This window comes from Diadema setosum, chromosome 8, assembly GCF_964275005.1.
Source record: "Diadema setosum chromosome 8, eeDiaSeto1, whole genome shotgun sequence".
Classification (NCBI taxonomy): domain Eukaryota; kingdom Metazoa; phylum Echinodermata; class Echinoidea; order Diadematoida; family Diadematidae; genus Diadema; species Diadema setosum.
This window is the reverse complement of record NC_092692.1, coordinates 39,902,308-39,926,117: the sequence shown is the minus strand read 5'-3', so window position 1 is coordinate 39,926,117 and position 23,810 is coordinate 39,902,308. Positions and strand designations below refer to the sequence as shown.

Sequence of the window (23,810 nt, the reverse complement as noted above, 5' to 3'; positions counted from 1 at the left end):
TGTATGCATTACAATTAACATAAATGAGTGTATTCATAACAAATTCAGTACATGGGATGACTTCATTTAAAAAACAACAAGAATGAATTATGATTATAGCAAGTATTCATGATTTAATTGGAAATACAAGTACATGGTATCATAAAATGACCATACCTTCCATTGTGCATGCCATCTCATATGGTGTACAACTTTTTCTTTTTTATGACACAATACAATTCCACATGTGATTTACTATCACATTTTATCAATGAGTGCAACACCATTGCAGTTACCATGGCAGCAGCAGAACATGACCAATCAGCTGCAATGATTTTACTGCAGAAATCACAATCACCATTGAATATGATTGGAAATCCCTATGTGAAATTGGGCCTAGATGCTTCTTCAGACTTTTTCATGAAATATTTGTTGAATGTCCCAAACTGAGTAAGAATATGACAGTGGAAAGTAATATTCTAACTCTCTTGAGTGACATGTAATCCCAGCATTATAATAGGCTGTCAAATTTGTTGTGGAAGATTACACACTGCCCCATTCTTCCCCCCTCATCCCTCTATAAAAAAAAATGAAAAAAATGAAAACAAATGGGTAATGAACAAGAATGATAAAAAAAGAAAAAAAAAAATATCTGATTACAAATCTTAGGCCATTATCATTAACACCTTGTGAGATTCATTCATAAAGAAAATAATAATGATATATGAAAATGGAAACATATCACTTTGAGATGTTATGAATGAATTTCTCATTCTCAGGATATCGATCCAGAACATGCTCTTATCAACCTTGACTTATATTGTAAGTGAAACTCAAACTCGGTCTCTAATTTAGGTGCTCATACAGTTGTACATTTATCTATGGAACACATTGTTTTGTGGATTGAGTACATTTAACCCAGATAACCTGTAATGTATAAATCAATAAAAGTGAAATTCATAAACCAGTATATCTGACTGTCAGATCAATACATAGTCCACTGGACAGAACAATTATGGTACATGTTGCCAGGAACCGCAAACTCTGTATGTTCATTCCACATGAATGTTTACACAAAATTATGACAACTGCTAACAGTGAAGTGTTAAAATGTGTGTCGTAAGTTTCCAGACCAGAGTATATTTGATGTAGACGGTAACCACCTTTTGGGCCTTATTTTCATTGCATTCACAGAAAGATAACACTTTTGGTTTCACTTGGAATAATAACATGGTCTTCGTTGTCTGGATGACTAGATGTCAAAGTTAACCCATTGAAGACGGGCTGATTTTGCCATAACATACATTTCCCATAGATGCCTGCCCAAGAATATTCTGCACCAGTCTCAACAGGTTAATACATGCTACCTACAATATTTCCCTGTATCTCCACATGGAATTCCAGGATTTATCACCATTGCTGAGATTTACTTATAATTTTCTGTACCGGTATTCCAAAACAAGGTACTGTACGAGCTGAAATTTTCGCGGTGGTTTTATTTTCGCGAATTTCGCGAATCGCCTTTGAACCGCAAAAATAACAACACGCAAATAAGTAAGTTCAGTTAGACCCTCGCAACCACGAAATTAACAACACGTGAAAATGTCCTCAAGTAGCAATTCGCGAAAATATCTGTACGCGAAAATTTCAGCTCGTACAGTATCAAAAGAGCATGAACTCTCGACAGGATAATGTCCAAAAACTTACGCATAAACAGAGCTGCTCAGACTTAATTATCTCATTGAATGTCCAATCAAATTTCTGCACATGTTCTTCCTGGATGGCACACCTGCACAAAAATCTGCAGCGTGACAAATATGAACACTTATGGGTGAAACTTGAAAACAGGAATTTTTGACAAAAAACTGATGTTCATGAACCTTGGAAAAAAGTTTTATAGTTTCTTTTTACAGTGAACTCCCGTTATAACGAAGTTCTCGAGACCGGCAGTTTTCTTTCGCTATATCGAAATTTCCTTATAACCGAATTAATAAACAATAAAAAATAAAGAGCAGATAATGTTCCGGCCTGAATTGTTACTTTGTTGTAACCGGAATTTCATAATAACCGGGAGTGCACTGTACCTGTAAAAAGGAATATTTCTTTTGAATATGGACATTAGGTGGATGAACTCTCATCTCGAGGATTACAATTTCATAAAAACTGTGTATATAGCAGCAAAAATGAGGGTTCCCGACACAGCCGACCACACCCAGCAAGAGGGAGTGCATCTTTCAGGGAATTTCAGTTCAACCAACATGGAAAATTCAGTGACAACCAGACAGTCTTATTATAAGACATGATTAATGTACAAATATATGATATGCATTGATTGAAGTGACACACACATCATGTGTTGAGCTTAGCGTCATGATTTAGGGTGTTGTCTCATTGACTTCAGGCTGCTCTTCTTCTCCGCCTTCTTGTCTCTGTTGACCTCCAGCTCTTGGATCTCCTCTGCAAAGAGGTGCTTGAGGACCGGTAGAAAGACCGGAAGTACCTCCAGCTCTGAGAAGGAGACCTGGAGACAGACGGTCCAAAATTTAGTACAAAGAAAATTAGATAAACAAAGAGTCTCAATTGGCCTTGTTAGCCTTCAGTTGATAGATATTTTTTTTTTTTTTTTTTTTTTTTTAGGAGCTTTTCATGAAGCTATTCTGTCTCTAGCTCCGGTTCAAAACTTTTGAAAGCTTGGATTCTAGCATGCATGGCATACGCTTGTACTTATTTCTATGCTCTTGGGGCAAGCAGTCTGTTGTATGGAACAATCTTTTGTCACGAAGGTGTGCATAGAATTTTAATTTGGTAGCAAATCAATCTATTCAGTCCTAATGGAATTGAAGCGACAGCTTGTGGCAGCTTCTAGTTTATAATCAAAACCTACACACTGCTGGTATACAAGATTATCGTCTTTTGGGCTACAACGGTATAGGCGGATTCTTGAACACATCTGTCCTTTCCCACACACTGAACTTGACAAGCCCTCGGATTGAGTTTTGATCAATGAACAGAAATTCAATTCAATTCAATTCAATTCATCTTTATTCGTCCAATAAAAAGTATTACAGGAAACTCATCGCGGGATTTTCACATATAAATGAGAAAGCATAACAAATACAATATATACATTAAAAAAAAAAAAAGAACAACACGGAATAGCACTTGACAAATAAATACATAACCGGACATGTATGCAAAATCAAACTGAAAAGAACAATCGTATAAAAACGTTGCATAAAAACGGACTCCATTGGCATGATGCTAAAAACTTCAAAAGCCTTCCCTGTTGTTACGTCCCAATATCGCCCCCCCCCCCCCCCCATCAGCCCATAATAGACTGGAACCCAAACCAACTCGCCCTAAAATACAACACAGCAAACAAATCAAAACATACAGAAACAATATCAGTGATTATATCATCATATCATATAAATTTGACCTACAATGATGTAGGTCAAATTATAAATTGACCTACATCATTGTTGGACTAAAGTAAAAGCAAAGTAAGTAAAGTAACAGGCCTATTTCTGTTTTATGCTGCATAATATGCTTTGCAGATGACTGCTAATTCCAAGCATCCTCATCACCCTACTCCCCAATGGAATTTCTATAGCAACAATAAGAGCTGAAGTCCTATTAAACTCACCCTCATATTGTCAAAGGCGATACCAACTTGGCTAGAGGTGGAGGAGGAGTCAATGAGGGGAACCTTGGGGTAACGCTGGCTGAAGTGTGTCAGGAGGAGAAACTTGGCCTCCATGGACTGGCCTACCTGGATGGCTTCAGATATCATGCTGGAATCAAACAATGATTGGCAAACATGCATTTAGACTTCAAGCAGAGAGCATGGATGAATACCAGGACGATTCTATCAGTGTACAGTATGTCCCCCCCCCCCAAAAAAAAAAAAAAAAAAATACAAATACAATTGGATTTCTGCAGTCACTCAATATGATTGAACTGTCTAAATGCTATTTCAGGGTCTACAAATATAACATCTTACCTACAGTATATTTTGCAGAAAACTCCATTAAATTTGGTCCAGTGGTCAAAGAGAAATGTGGATCATTGTAAAGCATGTCATGGGTCTGTTTCTTCCAAGTTAAACACTTGGATGCTTTTGGAACTGCGTATTATTAATATGTGACCACAATGGACAGAACTTGCAGGGAAGGGATTCCAGACAGGCTCTACAAAGATCCTTATTTCTTTTTCTTTGACCACTAAAGCAAATCGGATGGGGTTTGCTGTAAGATGTGGATAACAAGTTATAGTTCATACCCCAAAATTGTATTTGGATTGATTCATCATTTTAAAGTTATCATGTGGAGGGTCCCGTTGTACTTTTTTTTTTTTTTTTTTTTTTTTTTTGGAGGGGGGGGGGGGGACACACGGAATAGTGTCTGTGGATTTAGCTCCCTTTTGGTTCTACAGAGATGAAATGCCAGCTTTTCTATCTCTCCTATATAGAACACTCTAACAATGCACACAAATCTCATGATTCCATGACAAATGTTACACTTGACAACCACAAGCCTTGCCCAACCTAGCACCAACTTATGTGTATGTGCAACATGCAATCAAGGAGACTGAAACAAGAGAAGTAACTGCATGTAGCTGGCAAGAAAACGGTCATCCGCTGGATTGTTTGGATGAAACATACATACACTTTAATACTTTTGAGACCTGTATATCGCTGGTGTTCTAACTCTGAAAGTCTGAAAAATCACTTTTTACACATTATATAAATGACTTCCATTAGAATCTGTGTTCAAGAAGAAGTTTCATTTATATACATGAAAGTTTTCAAAGATATTGCCTTTAATTTATTTCATAGTACTATGGTCAATATGCAAAACCCCTACAGTGATGCCACATTATGCATGTTTGATATGCATTTGTTGCAATATTCATATTACGTGCTATATAATCCACATTTCCAACTTTCACAGAGGGGTATGAATCTCATGAAAACTAACAAAGCACATACATACCTCCCCGAGCCACATAACAATTCTAATTGTGCTTCAAGTTGTCTTTTGTATTCATCTTCATGCCACGTTTAATATGGTGTTAGATCCTGAACACATTTGACATTGTTTTTAAAAAAAAATACATTTGGCTTTCTATCAAAGAATCTCTAAAGTAGGAAATCTGGAAATGTAAATTCCTTCTGTACCTGTGTCTTTTTTTCTTCGCTTCTTCATTCATTCCATCTTCCAGTGTGGCTTCATGAATCAGAAGATCTGCTCCCTTCCCTGAGACAAGAGAGAAAAAAATATAATTTTTGAGGAAACAACAAAGTATGTTCTTATGTTTCCAAAGAGTAGGGGGCACAAAGCCATAATTACAGCTGTCAGAGTCAGATATCATAACTGTTATCAAAGGCAAATGTAAGTTTTACAACACACATTCAGTTTACTGACATATATGATGCTAATCTGTGCAACAAATGCGTTGCAAAACATTCACACCTTGCCCATCATAGCAACATAAAACTTAACAGACTGCTCATAAGTTTAAAGTGTATTTAATCGACAAAACTGGACTGTATATGACTATAATTTGGTCCTTGTGGAAAATAATGAATAAGATAGTAAACCAGCCTTATTTGTCAGCCCCACACAGTTAGTCTGCCATGAAGACTGACAGAACAACAATTACTCAACAACAATTTGTCTTGTTTATTAGTACGTTTACCACACAATCATGGTTATTCCTCATTTACATATTGTGGAAGAGTCTTGAAGAGATTTCTAACTTTCTGTCTTTGACAAAATTTATTGCAGCAGCAAGATTTGAAAAGCACAAAATTTATTTATTCATTTAATTTTAACAATAGTTAACAGCTGTTTTTAAAATATGTAATACATCAAAGTCCTGTGTGAAAATTGCAGTTTCCTACACAGGGGATTACTGTTAAAAAAAAAAGAAAGAAAAGAAAAAAAAAGATAGTAAATGTCAGCCAAAGGTTTAAAATCAGTGAGTACGTACCTGCTTCAATAAGAGCATCAGAGGGCATGGTATCTCCAGAGTACACCACCTTCCAGCCATCCTGGTGTGTGAGGCTCAATCCATGGGCATTGGGGCAGTGACGTACATACACAGAGTTAAACTGTAATGGGAAGCAGGGACAGAATGACAATGAAGCCAACGTTTGAAGTAGGCATGTAGTGTATCAGGATAACAATTTATATTCATCACGTTTTTTGTCCCCGCTGAACGAGTTCGAGCAGGGGACTATGAAACGGGCTCCGTACGTGTGTCCGTCCGTCCATGTGTCCGTCCGTGTGTGCGTCCGTGTGTGATCAAAATCTTCAATTTGCTACTTCTCTGTCATTTATGAGCCAATTTTGATTCTGTTTGCTTTATATGATAGCACTACATGGGAGCTTTGAAACTTCTACACAGAATTTCAGTCGTGACCTTTGACCTTGACCTTTGACCTATATTGTACATTTTGCTACAAAATGCTACTCCTTCGCCATTTCTAACCCGATTTCGATTCCGTTTGCTTTATGTGATGGCACTAGGTGAGGGCTTCAAAACTTCTACACAGAATTTTGACCTTTGACTTCTTTGACCTTTGACCTTGATTTTTGACCTGTATTGTACATTTTGCTACAAAATGCTACTCCTTCGTCATTTCTAACCCGATTTAGATTCCGTTTGCTTTATGTGATGGCACTAGGTGAGGGCTTCAAAACTTCTACACAGAATTTTGACCTTTGACTTCTTTGACCTTTGACCTTGATTTTTTGACCTATATTGTACATTTTGCTACAAAATGCTACTCCTTCGCCATTTCTAACCCGATTTCGATTCCGTTTGCTTTATGTGATGGCACTATAGGTGAGGGCTTCAAAACTTCTACACAGAATTTTGACCTTTGACCTTGATTTTTTACCTATATTGTACATTTTGCTACAAAATGCTACTCCTTCGCCATTTCTAACCCGATTTCGATTCCGTTTGCTTTATGTGATGGCACTAGGTAAGGGCTTCAAAACTTCTACACAGAATTTTGACCTTTGACTTCTTTGACCTCTGACCTTGATTTTTAACCTATATTGTACATTGGCTACAAAATGCTACTCCTTCGCCATTTCTAACCCGATTTCGATTCCGTTTGCTTTATGTGATGGCACTAGGTGAGGGCTTCAAAACTTCTACTCAGAATTTTGACCTTTGACTTCTTTGACCTTTGACCTTGATCTTTTTACCTATATTGTACATTTTGCTACTAGATGCTACTTCCGGCGGGGACTTATATTACGCACCACGTAATTTCTACTTTTCCTTGTTTTCTAGAAGTCGATGAACACATGAATAATTCCTACGAAGTGTGAGCTACCTCCTTCAAACATGTCTTGATTGTGAATGAATTTACTATAACAGATCAAGGGCCAACCTGGATATGAATCTACGTGAGAACAATCGTATTAACATCTCTGGTCTATTCAACTCTCTCATTGTCATTTCATTGTCATCAGTACTACATAGATGATGACACAAATTTGCTAAGTTTTTGTCTGTTTTACATATTTTGACTTGCCAATCATGGTAAATATTAATTTTGTTTTTGTTTGTTGCTGTTTTTTTTTTTGGGGGGGGGGGAGGAGACACAGATCAAATGTGATCAAACATGTGAGTGAATTAAAAGCATGATTAACAAGTGAATTACAACTGTTACAGCCTAAATGAAGGCTCAAAGGCTAAAAAACATAACAAAGCAGGGAAAACAAACAGAAGTTACCTATGCTATTCAACAAGTCTCGAGAAACAAGGGCGCTCCATTCATAAAAGCATGTCTACAATGACTACTGGAAAAGCCAATAACATTTAAGAAAAGCTGATCTAGTATAGGATATAGTGAGTGACTACAATACATTGGTGTAGCATGTCTTAATTAACTGAAGCAACTGACATCCTAATTGCCTTCTGACTCCACATACAAATCAATCTGTTTCTTCACAAAGTATAATATTACCTCCTGGAGATTGAGCCTGGAGAGGAGAGATGATTCATGCTTAGATCTCTCTTCCACAGGAGTCTTCACATTGATGTCTCCCAGTTCTATAAACCTGTACAGAATCAAATAAAAAACAAACATACACTGATTATAATTATATTGGTGGCTTCATGCCTAAAATATCAAAGAGCAGTGCTTTCCACTGAAATAATTACCATCAAATGGTATGTTCCCTATCTTTCTCATTCCCTCACTTTTTCTTTATTGTAAGTGAACAGTGGTACAGATTATCTTATGACATGTTAAACAGTGTAAGACTCGACCTTATTCTACAAAGAAGGAAACTGGGGATGTTTCACTTTATCCAAATATCATTACTGAAGCAAGGTGTTGTTATTGTGCTACCTTGGCTGCAGCTAATGAAGCCAATAAGACATCCAGGAAGTTGATTCACTATTAGTCTAATCATCCAAACACCTGCTGAGTATTTGCATTTGTGGGTGCGAATTCCTATTAAGCTTACTTTGTTGGCAAGTGCCTTGGTGTGAATGCGTTTGTATGTCATTACAATAGACTTGTAGCTAATGCATTCATTTCATCAATACAAAGTCAGTGCAATTAAAGTAGGAGAGGGGTAACAAGTGTGTATTCTGGTCCAAGATGTCTGGAACAAGCTGCTTTATTTTGCAGCTTTCAAAGACTTGCTGCTGGAGAGATAAGAGTCATAGATCAGGGTCCCGTTTCATAAAACTTGTTATCAGTGACAACTGCCACATTTCTATGACATATTTGCTCTTATTTGCTCTTAGCCAATCAGATGCAAGGATTTCAGTAGATTATGACAACTTGTCACTGGTAACAAGTTTTAAGAATGTTGCCGAGGAGGAATCATCACCTGAGTCTGTTGATGAAACTCTCACAGTGATTGTGGTATTCATTGAGCCAGATGAACATTCTCTTTGGCCCCACCAGGAGGAGGTTAGTACCAGCATCATCTCCCTGTGGGTGGATGAGGGATATAATGTCATTCGAGTCACAACAAACAAAATATGAAAATATGATCCAATTTTTATTTCTACTCATCTTACATAAAACAACAACTGTTAGTCAAGTATCTACACACATAGTGTACATTAAACAACAAATATCTACACGGATATACACCTAGTGATCATATATAGAAGGGATGAGCATAGAGAGTAAAAACCAAATGAGGTCATGAGAATGTGGAAAGGGGGTCAACAAGAAGAGCAATAAGCCAACAATTGACCCCGATCAATAACGAGTTTCTCTTCCTCATAGCGCCCAGATATAATTCCCACGCACTTTTTCTAGTACATCAAGTAACACAGTACTTGTCCATTTGTCCATAATTCACACCAAATTTCTACAAAGAATATTTTGTGCAGTTTCCTTTAAGATGATAGTACAGTAAACCTCGGATAAGTCGACGTCGAGTGAGTCGAAAATCACTTAACTCGAAGTAAAATAAAAAGTCCCGATTTTTCCCTATGTATTTTCTCTAAGAAATATTTGGATAAGTCGAAGTACAAGAGTCGAATTTCGGCTGTGTCGAAGTAAAACATTCAGTCCCTTTTGTACAAAATACACGCAGTTTACATCACTTGAGCCGAAGAAGATTTGTCTGGCATTCTCATTACATTTAGAGGAGAACAAAAAAATCGGCATGTCGCAGAACCCCGTCCCTGGCCTGCTGCAGGTATTAGCATGCACACTCACCGTACCGCTCTGCACGCATGTCGAATACATACACATGTATACATGTATACACACAGCACATCGATCCATATACACTGTACTTTATCCATACACACAGCACATCCATACTTTATCCATATCAAGCCAGAACTCCTTGGTCAACCAATCGCTGCTTTAATACTTTAGTGACAGGCCAAGTGGGCGGAGCTCGTTTGTGCGTGCCCGGCTGGCTGTATAGTTTTGTTCAATGGAGGTGGGATGGGCCTGGGAGAGTGTTTGTCTCAGGGTAGGTTGACAGAGATGGCTATACCTATGTTGCACCATAGACATAGCACATGCACATTGCCACATTAGCGTAGACATTCTCAGAACTACGTTTAACTACTAGTATTGATACAAATTCCATGTTCAATTTAGAACAAAATAAGAACATTATCTTCAAGAACAGACAAATTTGAATGCAAACGCACACACGCACGCACACACACACACACACACGTGCATGCAAATGTACTATAATACATGTACATAACTGTGAGTCGAAAAAAAAATCGACTCTCGCGAGAGTCGAATTTCACTTAAGTCGACGCATTTTTGTCAGTCCCGAGAGCTTCGACTCATGCGAGGTTTACTGTATTTCTGTATGGTAGCCGAGTCATATCAAGTAATGAAGTCTTTGATTTGAGATGTAACTTTTGACCCTGCAATGCAATAAGTACTTCATAGAACTGAAGGAAGAATCTTGGCAAAATGTCAAGAACATAACCTGTCAGTGCTCTATCAAGAACACCTGACAACTGGAACTAGATAGTCCTGCAATTATATAAAACACAGAAAAATAGACTGAACTATACTTACTGTCACTTTATTCCAATGCCTCAACAGATTTATAAGGCCCTGAAAAAAAAAAATAGATTGAAACAGTTTATTGTCTAATATACCCACAACATCTCACTGGGCAATTCAGCATTTGTTTGTTACTATCAATGAAATAATCACACATTCACAAAGCTTTATCAAAACCTCTCAATGAAGATCATCAAATTGGAAGAATTCTTTCAGTGCAATGCATAGAGATGATGAGTAATTTCTACACACTAAGCATGTAATTGTTTATAAGGAACAATGAAAAATCAATTTCAAGGGGCATCTTTGACAGAGAATGAAGGCAGGTCATACACACACACACACACACACACAAACAAACAAGTAAACAAACAAATAAACAAACAAGTAAGCAAACAAACATATGGTGCTACAATTACCATATGAGGCATGTATGTTCTGAAACTTAATTCACATACCAATATCTCAGTTATATCCAAAGGTGTAAGAACATTCATACAGAATCCATTCCATTCATTCATTTCTCATTTCCTTATTCAAAATAAATGTCTTAGTGGCACTTTGTCACTGAGGTAGCTTCTCAATGGAGCAATACATACATCACCATAAATGGCTCAAGAAATCATGACCTTTGACAAAACTTACTGCATGGTGATCTGCATGGATGTGGGAAATGAAGATGCACTGGATGCGGGAAATGATGTCATCCACCTTGTCGCCATAGTAACGACATATCTGACCAAAAGTCCCCTCACCACAGTCCATTATCAACGATCTGGTCTCACTACAATACAAGTAAAATTGCAGCAATACAAATAATTGAACACAGGTTAAAAGAATTAGCCTATTTGTTACAGAGGATACTTTCTATTAAAAAAAAGACAAAACTGTTATTTACACATTCATTAAGACATTGCATTGAAATATCTAACAAAATTATTTATCCTTTAACCAAAAATGTATTCTTCAACTACAATATAGCAACATCAATCATGTGAATTCTCTTTAACATTTTAATAACTGTCAGTGCTCCATGCAATTTCTAGTTAACTTTTCAAACAAGAGTATAATATCATTCTCTGGCAGACTTATATCATAACCATGAATTAAACAATGTTATATCTACGTGAACAGGATTTTTTCAGTTGTCACATTCTTCATTCTTCAATTACAATGTTGTATAATGGTTTCACAGCTCACTTCTGATGATTTACAAATGACAGCAATTACTTTCAATACAGCGAGTTCTGACTGAAAAGAAAACAGAAAGATAGAATGAATGAAAGAAAGAGGAACGAATGAATGAGAAGAGGAGCCAAAGAACGAAAGTCAAAAGGACAGAAAGAAAGAAAGACAGAGATTGAGAAAGAAAACATTTACAGCAGGAGAGGAAAAGATGGGAGAGGACAAACACTAACCTTATATTGAGAAGAATTCCTGAGACATTTCTGGCCTTGTTTGGCATGGCTGACCCTGTACCAAGGAACACAACCTCAGGGTACTTCCCCCTTTCTGTCGGAGGTCCTTGACCTTTGAACTCTTCCAATGACTCCCTCATGGACTTTAGGCTGGTCTGGAAGTCTTGAAGTGAGGCTAACTCATCCAGGAATCTCTGTCTGTCTTCACTGACAATGAAATCCCTGTAAGTATACACCAAGGAGAAGCAACGGGGGACTTACAATAATGGTGCTGACACTGCAATTTCACATCTTAAATCAGTTAAAGAGGTCTAACTGATCTAACTACCCCTCCAATTCCTACACTTCGTCACACAGCTACCAGAGGTTTAGCATTATTAGCTCAAAATTTGAGTGAAAGGGCCATATCATTATCTTAATCTAAACAAGACCCATTAGCTACATTGTTCATTATTACCTTTCCAAATCTTTTTGTTTCTCTTTGAAAACTTTTTATACTTAATCCATGTAACCCTGACCACATCATTTGAAAGAGCAGCTTAAAAACAAAACAAAACAAAACAAAACTGAGTAACATACTCTTTATAGCACTCTGTTGAGATGCAATATTTTGCAGTGTGGAAATTTGTACCTATTTTGCATCCCATAAATCATAAAAAAAAACCTGTATATTTTGAAGACATTAAGATAAAGCTGTGAAAAAAAGAAAGATCTTTTAGAAGAAATATCAGAGAATGATTTAAATAGCAAAGAAATGATGGCCTTACCTCTCCCACCCTTTGGCAGGCTTCATATGATATTTGTTGTAAATCTCAGCAAACATCAGCTTGGCCTGCTGTTCACCATCAATCTACATACACAGAAAGAATCAACAGAAATACAAATTGTCCTTGTTTTCCATGGAATAATCTACTGATTTATACAAGGCAACACTACGTAGTGAAAAGCAAATCAATCAACCGATATTCTTTCTTTAAATGTTTAGAAGTTTATGTTACACTTTTACTGTGAATTTTCATATAAATACTAGTCAATATCTTTCAAAAAATGAATCATTATGTTGAAAAGATTTGGGGATAAATAGCAAAGTGTGATGATTATTACTGCTGTTCATTGTGGACCAAAAGGATACCATGGAAGTGATGCGGTTCTTTTTCATGATAGTAATCCCAAACCATACTCACTTTGCTCTCAGAGCTGCATCAAAAATAACAAACGAAACACACATTCGATTCTCACAGACTATGGTTTGTCTGTAACATCAATGAAAGGTGGTATCTCATAGCACAAGTTGTGTATCAGTGTACCTTGCATATAAAACTAGCCAAAAAAAAATAACAATAATAAGCCGAAGAAAAATGCTTACACATGAGCAACCACATACAGGAGAGTAAAATCTCTCAATGAAATGTATTGAGAATCATATTTTTACACAAGTGTCTTCCTCGTTCTCCAATCAAAGAGTCTACACTCTTGCCACTACACCCAGTATGTATCTTCTGCATCTCAATTTTTGATGTCAAAAGATTCAGTCACTCACACTGATTGATGGCAGAGATTGAGAAGGTTTGAGAGAATGGCTTGGAAGTACTGGGAAGATGTCGGTGTGAAGTTGATTCAGGAATGTCTGCTGCCCTCTACTGGCATCAAACTTCAGACTCTGGCAAGATCTGTTCAAGACGACATGCTCTGTGGAGGGTCCAAACCTGCCCATGATGTACAGTATATCAATGTCAAAAGCTAGTATTTGACAAAGTCTTACAAATCTCTTCATAAATTCCTGAAATTCATACACAGCCTTTGCAGAAAAATATCAAGTTGCACCTTTTTTGGATCTATTTGAATACTATTTTAAAGTTTTCTAGCGGCAAATATGTATTTCAATTTTCATGGCATAAAGCAATGTTTCTATAACTCCAAAATCTTATGACGAGACAATGTTGATATAGATTTCCTCTTACCACGTCCAAGAAGTGAATTCATCTGTGGAAAGTTCTGGTGTTTATGAGGCAGATATGTTTGCTGAATTTAGCCAACTGAAGTCAGCCAAAGGATTCGTGATCACCACTAGAACTGGTAGTTGTTTTACATGATTGATGCCGTCAGCTAACCTCCATCTACTGTCACCTTTTCCTTTAACATTCCACGGACCAGTGCTCACTAATTACCATTGAAACTGCACACACTAGAGTTGCATGTAGTAATGACGGTATCAACACACATCAACCTCATCACCAGCTGAGCTCATATTCACCATTGAGATGAGGATTACAAAAAGTTCTGATAAACAATAAAAACTACAAGAAACTCATTTGACACCAGGATGACAGGTTGCTACCTTGAAATCCACTCCTGGTATCTGGCGTCACCCAGGACCTCCTCAGGACACATGTGGAGTACCAGCGCTGCCGTCTCTTCACCACAGTCAGCAAAGTGTCTGCAGAAATCCAACAAAATAAACACATCCAGTGAATTTATGCCTCAATCTTTACTGCCAAGGTGACACGGTATGATTCATTTCCTGCACATCATTCCACATGGTACTACATACAGGCCTATTTTTTCCAACTTTCTTATTGTGCATTGTCTCATTATCTCATTGTAAGTCTCACATAACACATAACATTTGAGCTTTTGCTAGAATATGGGGGTAGTACAAAGATGACATGTTTATCAATAAACACTAAAGGAAACATATCAAAGGTGATCCAGAGGGAGATCCTTAGATATCAATTTCATCAAACACTTCCATATTTCAGATCATATACAATCATGCCTTCACACACACACACACACACACACACACACAGACGCGCACACACACACACACACACACACACACACACACACCCTCTTCACTTACCTTGGAAATGTTTCATTAGTAATGACAGGTTCAATGTATTCCAATGATGGACATTCCAAAACTGTAATAAAAAAATAAAGATGAAATGATCATAGGTTGTGCATTATGATATGAACAAGATTAAAAAGTTTTAACCAATCACCTGTTAGAAACTATGTAAGAGAATTATCTTTTTATAAAGAAAGAAAATATTTATACAAATACATAACTACTGTATTACAGACTACTTTCTGAGAATATGAATCATATCAAGATACATTTGCTGCCTTGCTACAAATCTTTTATTCTTTAAAAAAAAAGTACCCATAATTACCCCATTTTACTGGGCTTGGAAAAGATCTTACACAAATTACTGCCCCAATACCTTCCCCCCCCCCCAAAAAAAAAAAAAAAAAAAAGGAGAAAAGAGAGAAAAACTAAAACTTGGAATGGTGGTCCATCATGTAAGCAAAAAAATTCACAACTAATTTTGATCAAAAGATTACGTGTCTAAATGCTACTGGCATCTGAGAGGACCACTGCATCCTTTCTCAACCCATTCCATACGGGAACCTGGTGGTCTGTCTATTAAGTCTACGGCCATTTCAGATTTCAGTATGGAATGGGTTAACCCACTTACCAATGAAGACTTGGCCAGGAATCTTTGGTCCAAGAACATCCTGTGGTCCCACCTGTTGGAATATGTGTAAAGTTGACAACTTTGTATCCGAACAGTCACATGTATATAAAGAGTAGGTTCAAACTGTAATCAGCTGGATTTTAACATCAGCTGCAGATGACAAATTACCTCATGTCTGCCATCTGTTTGCTGCTAATGCATTGATGACAATTATGACAGAAATAACAATCAATATGCATATCAAGCTGATACACAATTAAAGCCATCTAAAAAGTATGATTTTCATTGATTTTGTGGCTTGACTCCCTCTTATTGAAACAAACAGAAAGAAAGAAGAGTGAACAAGTTATCAAACACATCTGAGCATCAATTTACACCATTACAATACAAAATGTTTTTTGGATCAACACTGCAAATTTTCTTTACTGATTTACTGATTGTCTGTAAAAATGCTTGGTACATTTCTGTCTGTTTTTAAACATGAATTTGATTCTGTTTGCAAACACAGCACACGTATCTACATCAGTTTATATTCTTTACTGAAAGGAGGATGAAGTAGTTTGCTTACCGTCCTGCCATCATCCAGTGTGATGGTCTCCCCAGCTTTGGCTCTCTCAAAGTGTAAGCTTCTGAAAAGGCATTCAATCACAATGACAAAATTAATTCCCAATCACACAATCAAAGAATGAAGGTAAACATGAAATCAACACGAAACAGTTCATTGGATTGCCCAGAATTAAATTAATGACTGATGACTTAAATAAACTTAGAAATGAAAACCGACCTGACACCAAACAATGAAAGATATTCTTTCTATAAAAAAAAAGTCAATATATTCTCCTGGCCATGAAATTATGGTGCAGCTAGACACTAATTGCATGCATTTTCCGACAACCACAGCTGAAAGCTCCTAATAACTGAATCTGATGTGAATCACACAAGTAAATGTAAAAATCAATACATTTATTACTTCACTAAATTAAATATACAACAATATGATTCTTCAGGGGAAGGATCTGAAGACATTTAATAATACACATTTCATTGCTTCATAAGCAGAGTCCATCTGCACTCATAAGGCCAATTCAGTCACCTCAAAAAATAAGAAAATAAGAAAATATTTCAATACCAAAATTATGATTTCACTTCTTGATTACAGCAATTAAAAAAAAATATTAAAAATGAAAGAAATGTGTGCATTTTGATTGTTTCCATAGTTTCCAGTCTTTAGGATACATGAGCCTAACTCCAAATTATCTGCTATAACTTACTCTTTTTCAATTGTTGTGACTGATTAAATGTAATGATTAAATTGTGACTGAGTTAAATAGAAATAAATTTAAACATCCATATCATCAAAGTTCTCTTCCAACGTTGTGTCTGTTAAACAATGGAATGAGATACAAAATAAAACGACAATTCATTATATTCTGCATAAGAGCATTGTCTTGAAAAAGATCACTACTTATTACACAGAGAAGACTAAGAAACCAAATTTAAAAACATCACACAAACTTACGGCTTCAGTCCCAATTCTGTCGCTCTCTTTGCTAGCAGCTTGCCTGGTTTGTCATGGAGCTTGATATCAAACAAGACACATACAAACAAACAAAATAAACAGATATCATTATGCTATTAGAAATATTAACACAAAAAGATACTCTACATTTCCTACATTTTCTGTTCTGGAATGATGCCTTCTTACTAGATAGTTGTAAACAAGCATGTACACTACTTTGCAATGAAACAGGGCAAACCAATAATAAACAGATTATAAACACTGATAAAATGTGACTCAAACTACAATCAAAGAACATAAACAAACAAACTGAAAAAAAAATTCTGAGGAAATAAGGATGTAGTAGACTTTAGATATATTGAAAAATTCAGGCAATTTAATGTAACTATTACTTTCCTTTCTAAGTTAGTTTTATTCTTTTCTTTCTAAGTACTGAGTCTGTATAATTATGTAATTCTCATGCAACAAATTATACCTGTGAACAGTACTAGTTCATCATATGCCCTTTATTTGGTCTATATATCATATGTCCACGAGTGTACATCCTCACAAAACGAGGTTTTGTGGAATATACACACTGTACATATGCCTGAAACCATCATGACATTGTGTCACCCACCTTGCAGACATATGCTATGCTGAAATCCAACATTCTCTCTTTCTTCCTCTTCTTTGCACCTGTAAAAAGATATCAACAAAATGCTGTTAAAACTCTTTGGACTGAACATCATTTGCATCTTTGGTATATTCTCCTTCTTTTTTTTCCTCAGTATGAATATGATATTGTGCTCTTGCAGTGAATTACATGAGATTTGTAAAATACTATGTAATGACAATTTAAAACAGATGTCAGACTCCTACATTTTCCAAGACTGTAAAAATCATGCACAAACAAATGAGGAGTTTTAGTACGTACTGGGCATTTGGCATTTAATAAACACAGAGCTAGCTAGTAACTTATGACCTATCATTTCTTCTCTTACAAGGTAAATGTGACATCTTGAAAAGTAGACTACATGCTAACCCATTAAAGACCCGTTCAGAGAATACTGGGAAATGCATGTTATGGCAAAATCGGTCCATCCTAAACAGGTTAAAGTGCGATATCAAATGACACGTTTCAAAAGCCGGCATTTCTCTTTTTAATAGCTGCTTCATCCACATTACCAAAACCCAAAATATTGACAAGGATTTCTTTCTTTTTAACAGGCAAAGTTTTATGCATGAAAAACAAAAAAAAGAAAAAATCAACTACTAGGGAAAACAATCATGCATGTCAAGACTTATTAATACATTTCTAATATTGCCTTCTTGAGTGTGCTTGTAATACCTGTGTGCTGTGATTTGACAGCCATTTCAGAAATCACATCCAAGGGAGTGGACAATTTTCTTTTGGCCCCAGAATCTTCCTCCGTTTGATGAGTGCCTTCTTCAGATCCATTCTCATCAGAAGTCTGGTCATCAGTCACGTCATCCCCTGAAGCAGCAGCTTCTCCACTGAAGACAGCTAAAGGGGGGTGGGGTGGGGAGAAAACAAGGAGATTACAGCAAACACATTGCAAACGCTCTTTACTGAATTCATAATCATTCCACTCTATGAATATTAAGCTCATGCACTGGTACTTATTTGAATTTTCATATTAATTTCACAACTATGACGTTGGAAGGTAAGGATAGTCTGAACAATCTACAGCAAGACTGTGATCATACAAATTGATTGCAGAAAAGTAATAAACTTGGGATATGAACAAATGTATCTCTTAATGCCATTAATGGCTGCATAAAATCTAATCTGTTGCTCTGTGACCTGACCCCTGATCTTTCACCCATAAAACACTATGAGGCAACTACATTTTGTTTGTCAAACAAGTACCTTCAAAATGTCTTTGTGATGCTTTCCTTCATCCTCCACATAATCAAATGGTGCTGGTAACAAATATTCACTCACAGATGGACGAGGGGCATCCTTAACCACTTACCACTAGTTTGTGATGGCATTTGAAAAAAAAAAATGTATACAAGTATTTCAGCAAAGTACAGACATCAGCCTTTTGAAACTATCCATCAAAAAGACTCTCTTTGAAAAGAACACTCCTTTTCAACAGTTTCATCTCTAAATAAATACGGCATCTTTTCTCGACAAGCAAGCATACACACAGACACAAAGCTGTAGGCAGTGTATGTACATACACTTGGTGACTTACGGAATAGCGGTACTGGTGTAACCACCATGGTATCATTCTTGAAGGGACCATCAGTGTACGGCTTGATGTCTGCAGTAAAGTACCACATTAAATACAAAATTAACAACAGCAAGTACAAATCTACTAAGTTTGGCAAGACACCAAGCAGGAATTAATAAAAACATAATGTGACACACTGTTAATTGTCTTTTTTTTTTGTGGGGAGGGGTGCGTATTTTGAGAACTAACATCTAATATTCTCCTCTTAACACAAAGGATATTAACACATTTTTTTCATTTATTTCCTCTTCTTGTTTCTCTGTTTTGAGTGGGGGGGGGGGGGGAGAACGAAACTACACACTAACCATATCTGAATTTGTATAATGTTGGAATTAAGCTTTGTCATATAACTACTTTCTACCCTTCTCCTGCTCATCTCGGTTGCACAAAAAAAAAATAATTAAAAATAAAAATAACAAAATCCATAAATCTGTAACTGGTCTACGAAATACTTTGGGAAGCAGTGGATGCAAGTATGTCCAATTACTTTCCCTCTGGTATGATATGCAATATTTGATAATACAGCAAAATTATAACTCAGAGCTGTCAGCTGGTCACAATAAAGTATACAATCAAATGATAACAATGTTAGATATTTTGTTTTCAGCATTTTTATCGGTTTCAGTCTATTTTTTATGCGTATCCATACGAATTAAAAGATAATGAAAACTGTGAGGTAATATACTGCCATGGTCAAATTCAAGTTTATAAAACAAATAGTGATCATCTTACTAATATCAATGGCCTCCTGCTTGGCAAATATCTGTAGTGCCTTCTTGAAGTCTTCCTGTTTAAGTGACAAGAAAAGTACATACTAGTCAATCAAAAGAGATCATACACAGTTGTATAGATGGTTTGTATGAACACACTTCTTGCAAATTCATTTGCCTCCAATATGAAACTATTCCTTAAATTTCCTCCTTTTTTTTTTCATTTTTTTTTTGAGGGGGTACAAAGACTGCCAAAAACAGGCAAGAGAAATTCCTTGAGAAGACTCAAGTAAAGAAGGTGTGATAAAGATGAGAAAAGATGTGAGCAAAACAGCAGCAGTCTTCTGCAATGGAAAACTGCACAAATGTAACCTGAAAAGAAGAGAAAAATTCTAAATCTTTACATGCTTTTTTTTTTTTTAATAACGATTGCCTGTCAGAATTAAAGACAACAACACTAGAGTATATTTCATTAGTTTCATCACTGGAAGAAAAATGAACAGAACAATATATGTACACAGTGTAAATGAAAGCTTGTTGATAAGTACGCTATCCCACGATGTCAAGACAAATGGACATAAAAGGCAATGAATAGAAGAAATTACTTCATACATTTTTAAATCAACTTTCTGGGAGATTTAACAGTCAATTAAGTTTCTACCCAAAACACTACGGATCTGATTGACAACAAGTTATGAAGTAGTTATTATTTGAAGAGATTATAGCATTTAAACAATTTGAAAACTAATTTTTGTTTTCATTTTTTGAGAGGTTAGTTTAAGAGCTTTGAAAATGCATGAGTACTGACCAGACTCTGGGGTCCATACATGGTGACTCGAGGGAGACCAATGTTCTTCAAGGTTATTGTCATCCCTATGAACAGGGAGAAAAAATGAAGTAATAATATGTGAAGCTTACATTGCATACATAACACATCAACTGAATCATTCCATACACACTTAAAGGTATTAGCCCACATTTGTAAAACTGCAGCAATTGGTCTCATAGTTAGCATGGAGTTTGGGTATGATTGCAGTAACACCTGTGCAAAATTTCGTTCCAATTAGTCCATTACTTTCATAAAAATAAATGAAAATGCACCGTAATCCGTATGCATGCGTATAACGCTCGCTAGCTCTGGTCCACGTACGTGTTACATGTACAATGTACGTAGCTGTAGCTATAGCCCGCGCTCGTAATTCGATTTTGGGTCGGGTTGACCCGGTTTGAAAATTGATTTTAAAATGATGATTTTCTCTCTTTTATTGAATGGTATAGACAAAGAGCGACAGGTGAGGTATGTTGCTGTTATAACTTGTACTTGAAGTCATATTGGACCTGTTTTATGCAGTTTTGATTTTTGTGGGTTTGCAAATGTGGGCTAGTACCTTTAAACAATCCTTATAATGAAGTTGCAACAAGCTACAGTATAGCAAATTACAAAAGGTATGCAAATAGATTTCTTAGGAAGACAGTAGAAAAATTGAAGCATTACACATTTTGAAATCAGATTTTCCCATCACTTTCTTCATTACAATGCATACTGTGTAAAGTTATTTCATAAATGAAGTCTTTAACCTGTTGAGGACAGTTTGATTTTGCTACAACACGCATTTCCCATAGACGCTTGCCCGGGTATACTTGGGACTCGTCCTCAATGGGTTAATAAATTCAGAAAGGAGCATTTGTGAACTCAGTATTGTGATGACATTGCAAAGGTACTGTCATGCTTTCATGGAGAAAATTACTATTTGATATGCCCATAACGCTGACTAAGAGTCCATGGCCTGCCTGACAGATGAACACAAAAAAGTGATTACCGATTGACCCGCCAATGTTCTCCCAAGACATTCGGGTGAAGAAAATATGCTCCAACTTGGACAGGTTCCTTGTGCTGTAGTAAAAGAAAGAAAACAAGACAATAACATACAGTGCATGAATGAGAGACTATTATTCATTGTTGTACGAGTGCTTAATATTTTACAACCACTATTTTTCGGTTCTGTTTATGTATCAAATGTTGACAGTAAATTCTCCATTTGTATCAAGTTATCAGAAATATTTGACATCATAGCAGATCATTTACTGGGTACAGTGTATGTTAACTTGCTTGTTTTGTTTAACATTAAAGAGTTTTATGAACTAGGAATTGTCATCTTCTCACAAGTTGTAACTGATCTTCTACAATGAGCCCAATATAACAGGGACTAAAAATTTCAACCCAAAGTTTTCATTATGGACAAACAAGTGAGTCAAAGTACTAGTTGAAATAAGACAGTCCTTAAAGTTTAAGCTTGTGACTATATATACCATACTTCTCCTTTTGTCATTCTGTTTGTGTGCTTGTAAACTTGTCTGTTTGTCAACTTGGACAGGGTGAGTAACATATCACTAGATGACTCAAAGATACCGACTACTGACAGGATGCAGTGAACTGAATATGAAGTTAAAAACCTCTGAAACTAGTCAGATGACCCTTACCCACATTCCATCAGGAGTCTCTGTGTACCTTCTCCACAGTTGAACAAGTATCTGAAAGGATAGAAAATATCATTAAACCATATGCATTCAGCTATTAATCATTCTGCAACCAGTGCTAGATTAAAACAGAAAAGTCTATTGTTAGCTCAGTATTTGCATTATTTGAATCTATCACTAAAACCCACTGACATTGCGCATTTAAAGGACTTAAGATGACAAACACACCCACAAAAAGGGGCTGCTTGAAATGCTATTTTAAACGAAAAGGTATCAGAATAAAGCTCAGTCCCAATCCAGAGCACTGGCCATGATCAAAACACTTGAGATGTCCTTAAATTAGTTTTGATGCAAAACATAGTCAATAATAAAACTTTGTCTGAGCACATGACATTTCCTATTAATTAAAAAAAAAAGAAAGAAGAAGCCACCTACTATTCACAGTCACACTCACTGTTGGCCAGTAACTTTATAGTGCTCACCAATCATTTCACTCTGTATTGAAGCTGCTGCAGGGATTACCTGGTACTTCAAGGCTTAACATGCAATGAAAGCAGAATCCACAATCTGAAATTGCTCCATCAAAAACATCGACATGTTCATGAAATGACTACCATGGGAATTTAACTCCTGGATTTGACAGCAAACATAACGTACCGAGACATGTCAGTGATGATGAGAAGAGATTGTGGGCTGTCCAAGGATCCATCCCCGATGATCTGCAGGGATACCACAGAGCTCTGCTGGGGACCCTTGTCCAGCTGAGCTCGTTTCTCCCTATTCTTGAGGAATCTCAGTTTTGCCTTTTCCGCTGCCATCTCCCAATGTGACGACCGCCTCTTCAGGAAAACTTGTGAGGAACCACACGCAGACTTGCCACTGCATAAGGCAGGATGAACGTTTAGTCTCCTACAATGTTTTGAAGTCTGCCTTGATTCAAAACCATACGAAATGCTACGATTCACATGATGATGGCATCGATAAGTTCGAAGAACAGTCAGGCCATTTTTCCAAAGAGCATTTCCCAGAGCAACAATTCCCCTATTCTGTTTGCACAAACTGAAAATGCCAAATGTGAGAGGCATGTAGAATGGTCATAGACAAGTAGGATTGTAAAGCAATCACTAATCAGAAAGAACAGTCATAGTCATATTGTGTCGTCGCCTGTTTAATACACACTCTTGTTACACTGCATTGCATCACCAGGCAGTGTGGGTCTGTGTCATGAGTGATGACTTGTGAATAACTTTGGCCTATCTACAGTGTAGTACTGAAGCACAACTTCACATTACCAGGGCAGGGTAGCTAGCTTCATGCATTAAGGCACCTTTTCCCCATCCATTCGCTACACGCGTGTTTGGCAGCAAACTCTTCAGTTTTATCACCTATCACTCGTTGATCTCTTCATCTGTTACGCAGTAGGCCTACACACACGTGAAGCTAT

General features: G+C 36.6%; 1 protein-coding gene across 1 annotated transcript; it reads right to left on the bottom strand.

Annotated features, from left to right (window-relative positions):
• Window positions 1–105: 105 nt before the first annotated feature.
• On the bottom strand, window positions 106–23,519 carry LOC140231466 (zinc phosphodiesterase ELAC protein 2-like). Its single transcript, XM_072311596.1, has 24 exons — window positions 23,024–23,519; window positions 22,370–22,420; window positions 21,709–21,782; window positions 20,697–20,761; window positions 19,911–19,965; window positions 19,140–19,208; window positions 18,266–18,442; window positions 17,555–17,613; window positions 16,936–16,994; window positions 15,985–16,045; window positions 15,417–15,468; window positions 14,798–14,858; window positions 14,273–14,371; window positions 13,475–13,640; window positions 12,702–12,784; window positions 11,935–12,156; window positions 11,162–11,300; window positions 10,529–10,567; window positions 8,847–8,950; window positions 7,970–8,063; window positions 5,974–6,094; window positions 5,159–5,237; window positions 3,626–3,773; window positions 106–2,500 (listed from the first exon to the last, which is right to left on the bottom strand). Exons 1-24 carry the CDS (start codon window positions 23,449–23,451, stop codon window positions 2,348–2,350), a joined length of 2,658 nt encoding a protein of 885 aa, XP_072167697.1. The 5' UTR covers window positions 23,452–23,519; the 3' UTR covers window positions 106–2,347.
• Window positions 23,520–23,810: the final 291 nt, after the last annotated feature.

What these genes read in the sequence shown, in the direction of transcription:
- LOC140231466 (XM_072311596.1), bottom strand. Translation starts at nt 23,451, where the DNA reads ATGCCTCTCACATTTGGCATTTTCAGTTTGTGCAAACAGAATAGGGGA. An exon ending in TACCAGGAGTGGATTTCAAG is followed by an intron (nt 13,641 to 14,272) that starts GTAGCAACCTGT and finishes CATCATGGGCAG; the next exon opens with GTTTGGACCCTCCACAGAGC. An exon ending in AGTTTCATCAACAGACTCAG is followed by an intron (nt 8,064 to 8,846) that starts GTGATGATTCCT and finishes GATTCTGTACAG; the next exon opens with GTTTATAGAACTGGGAGACA.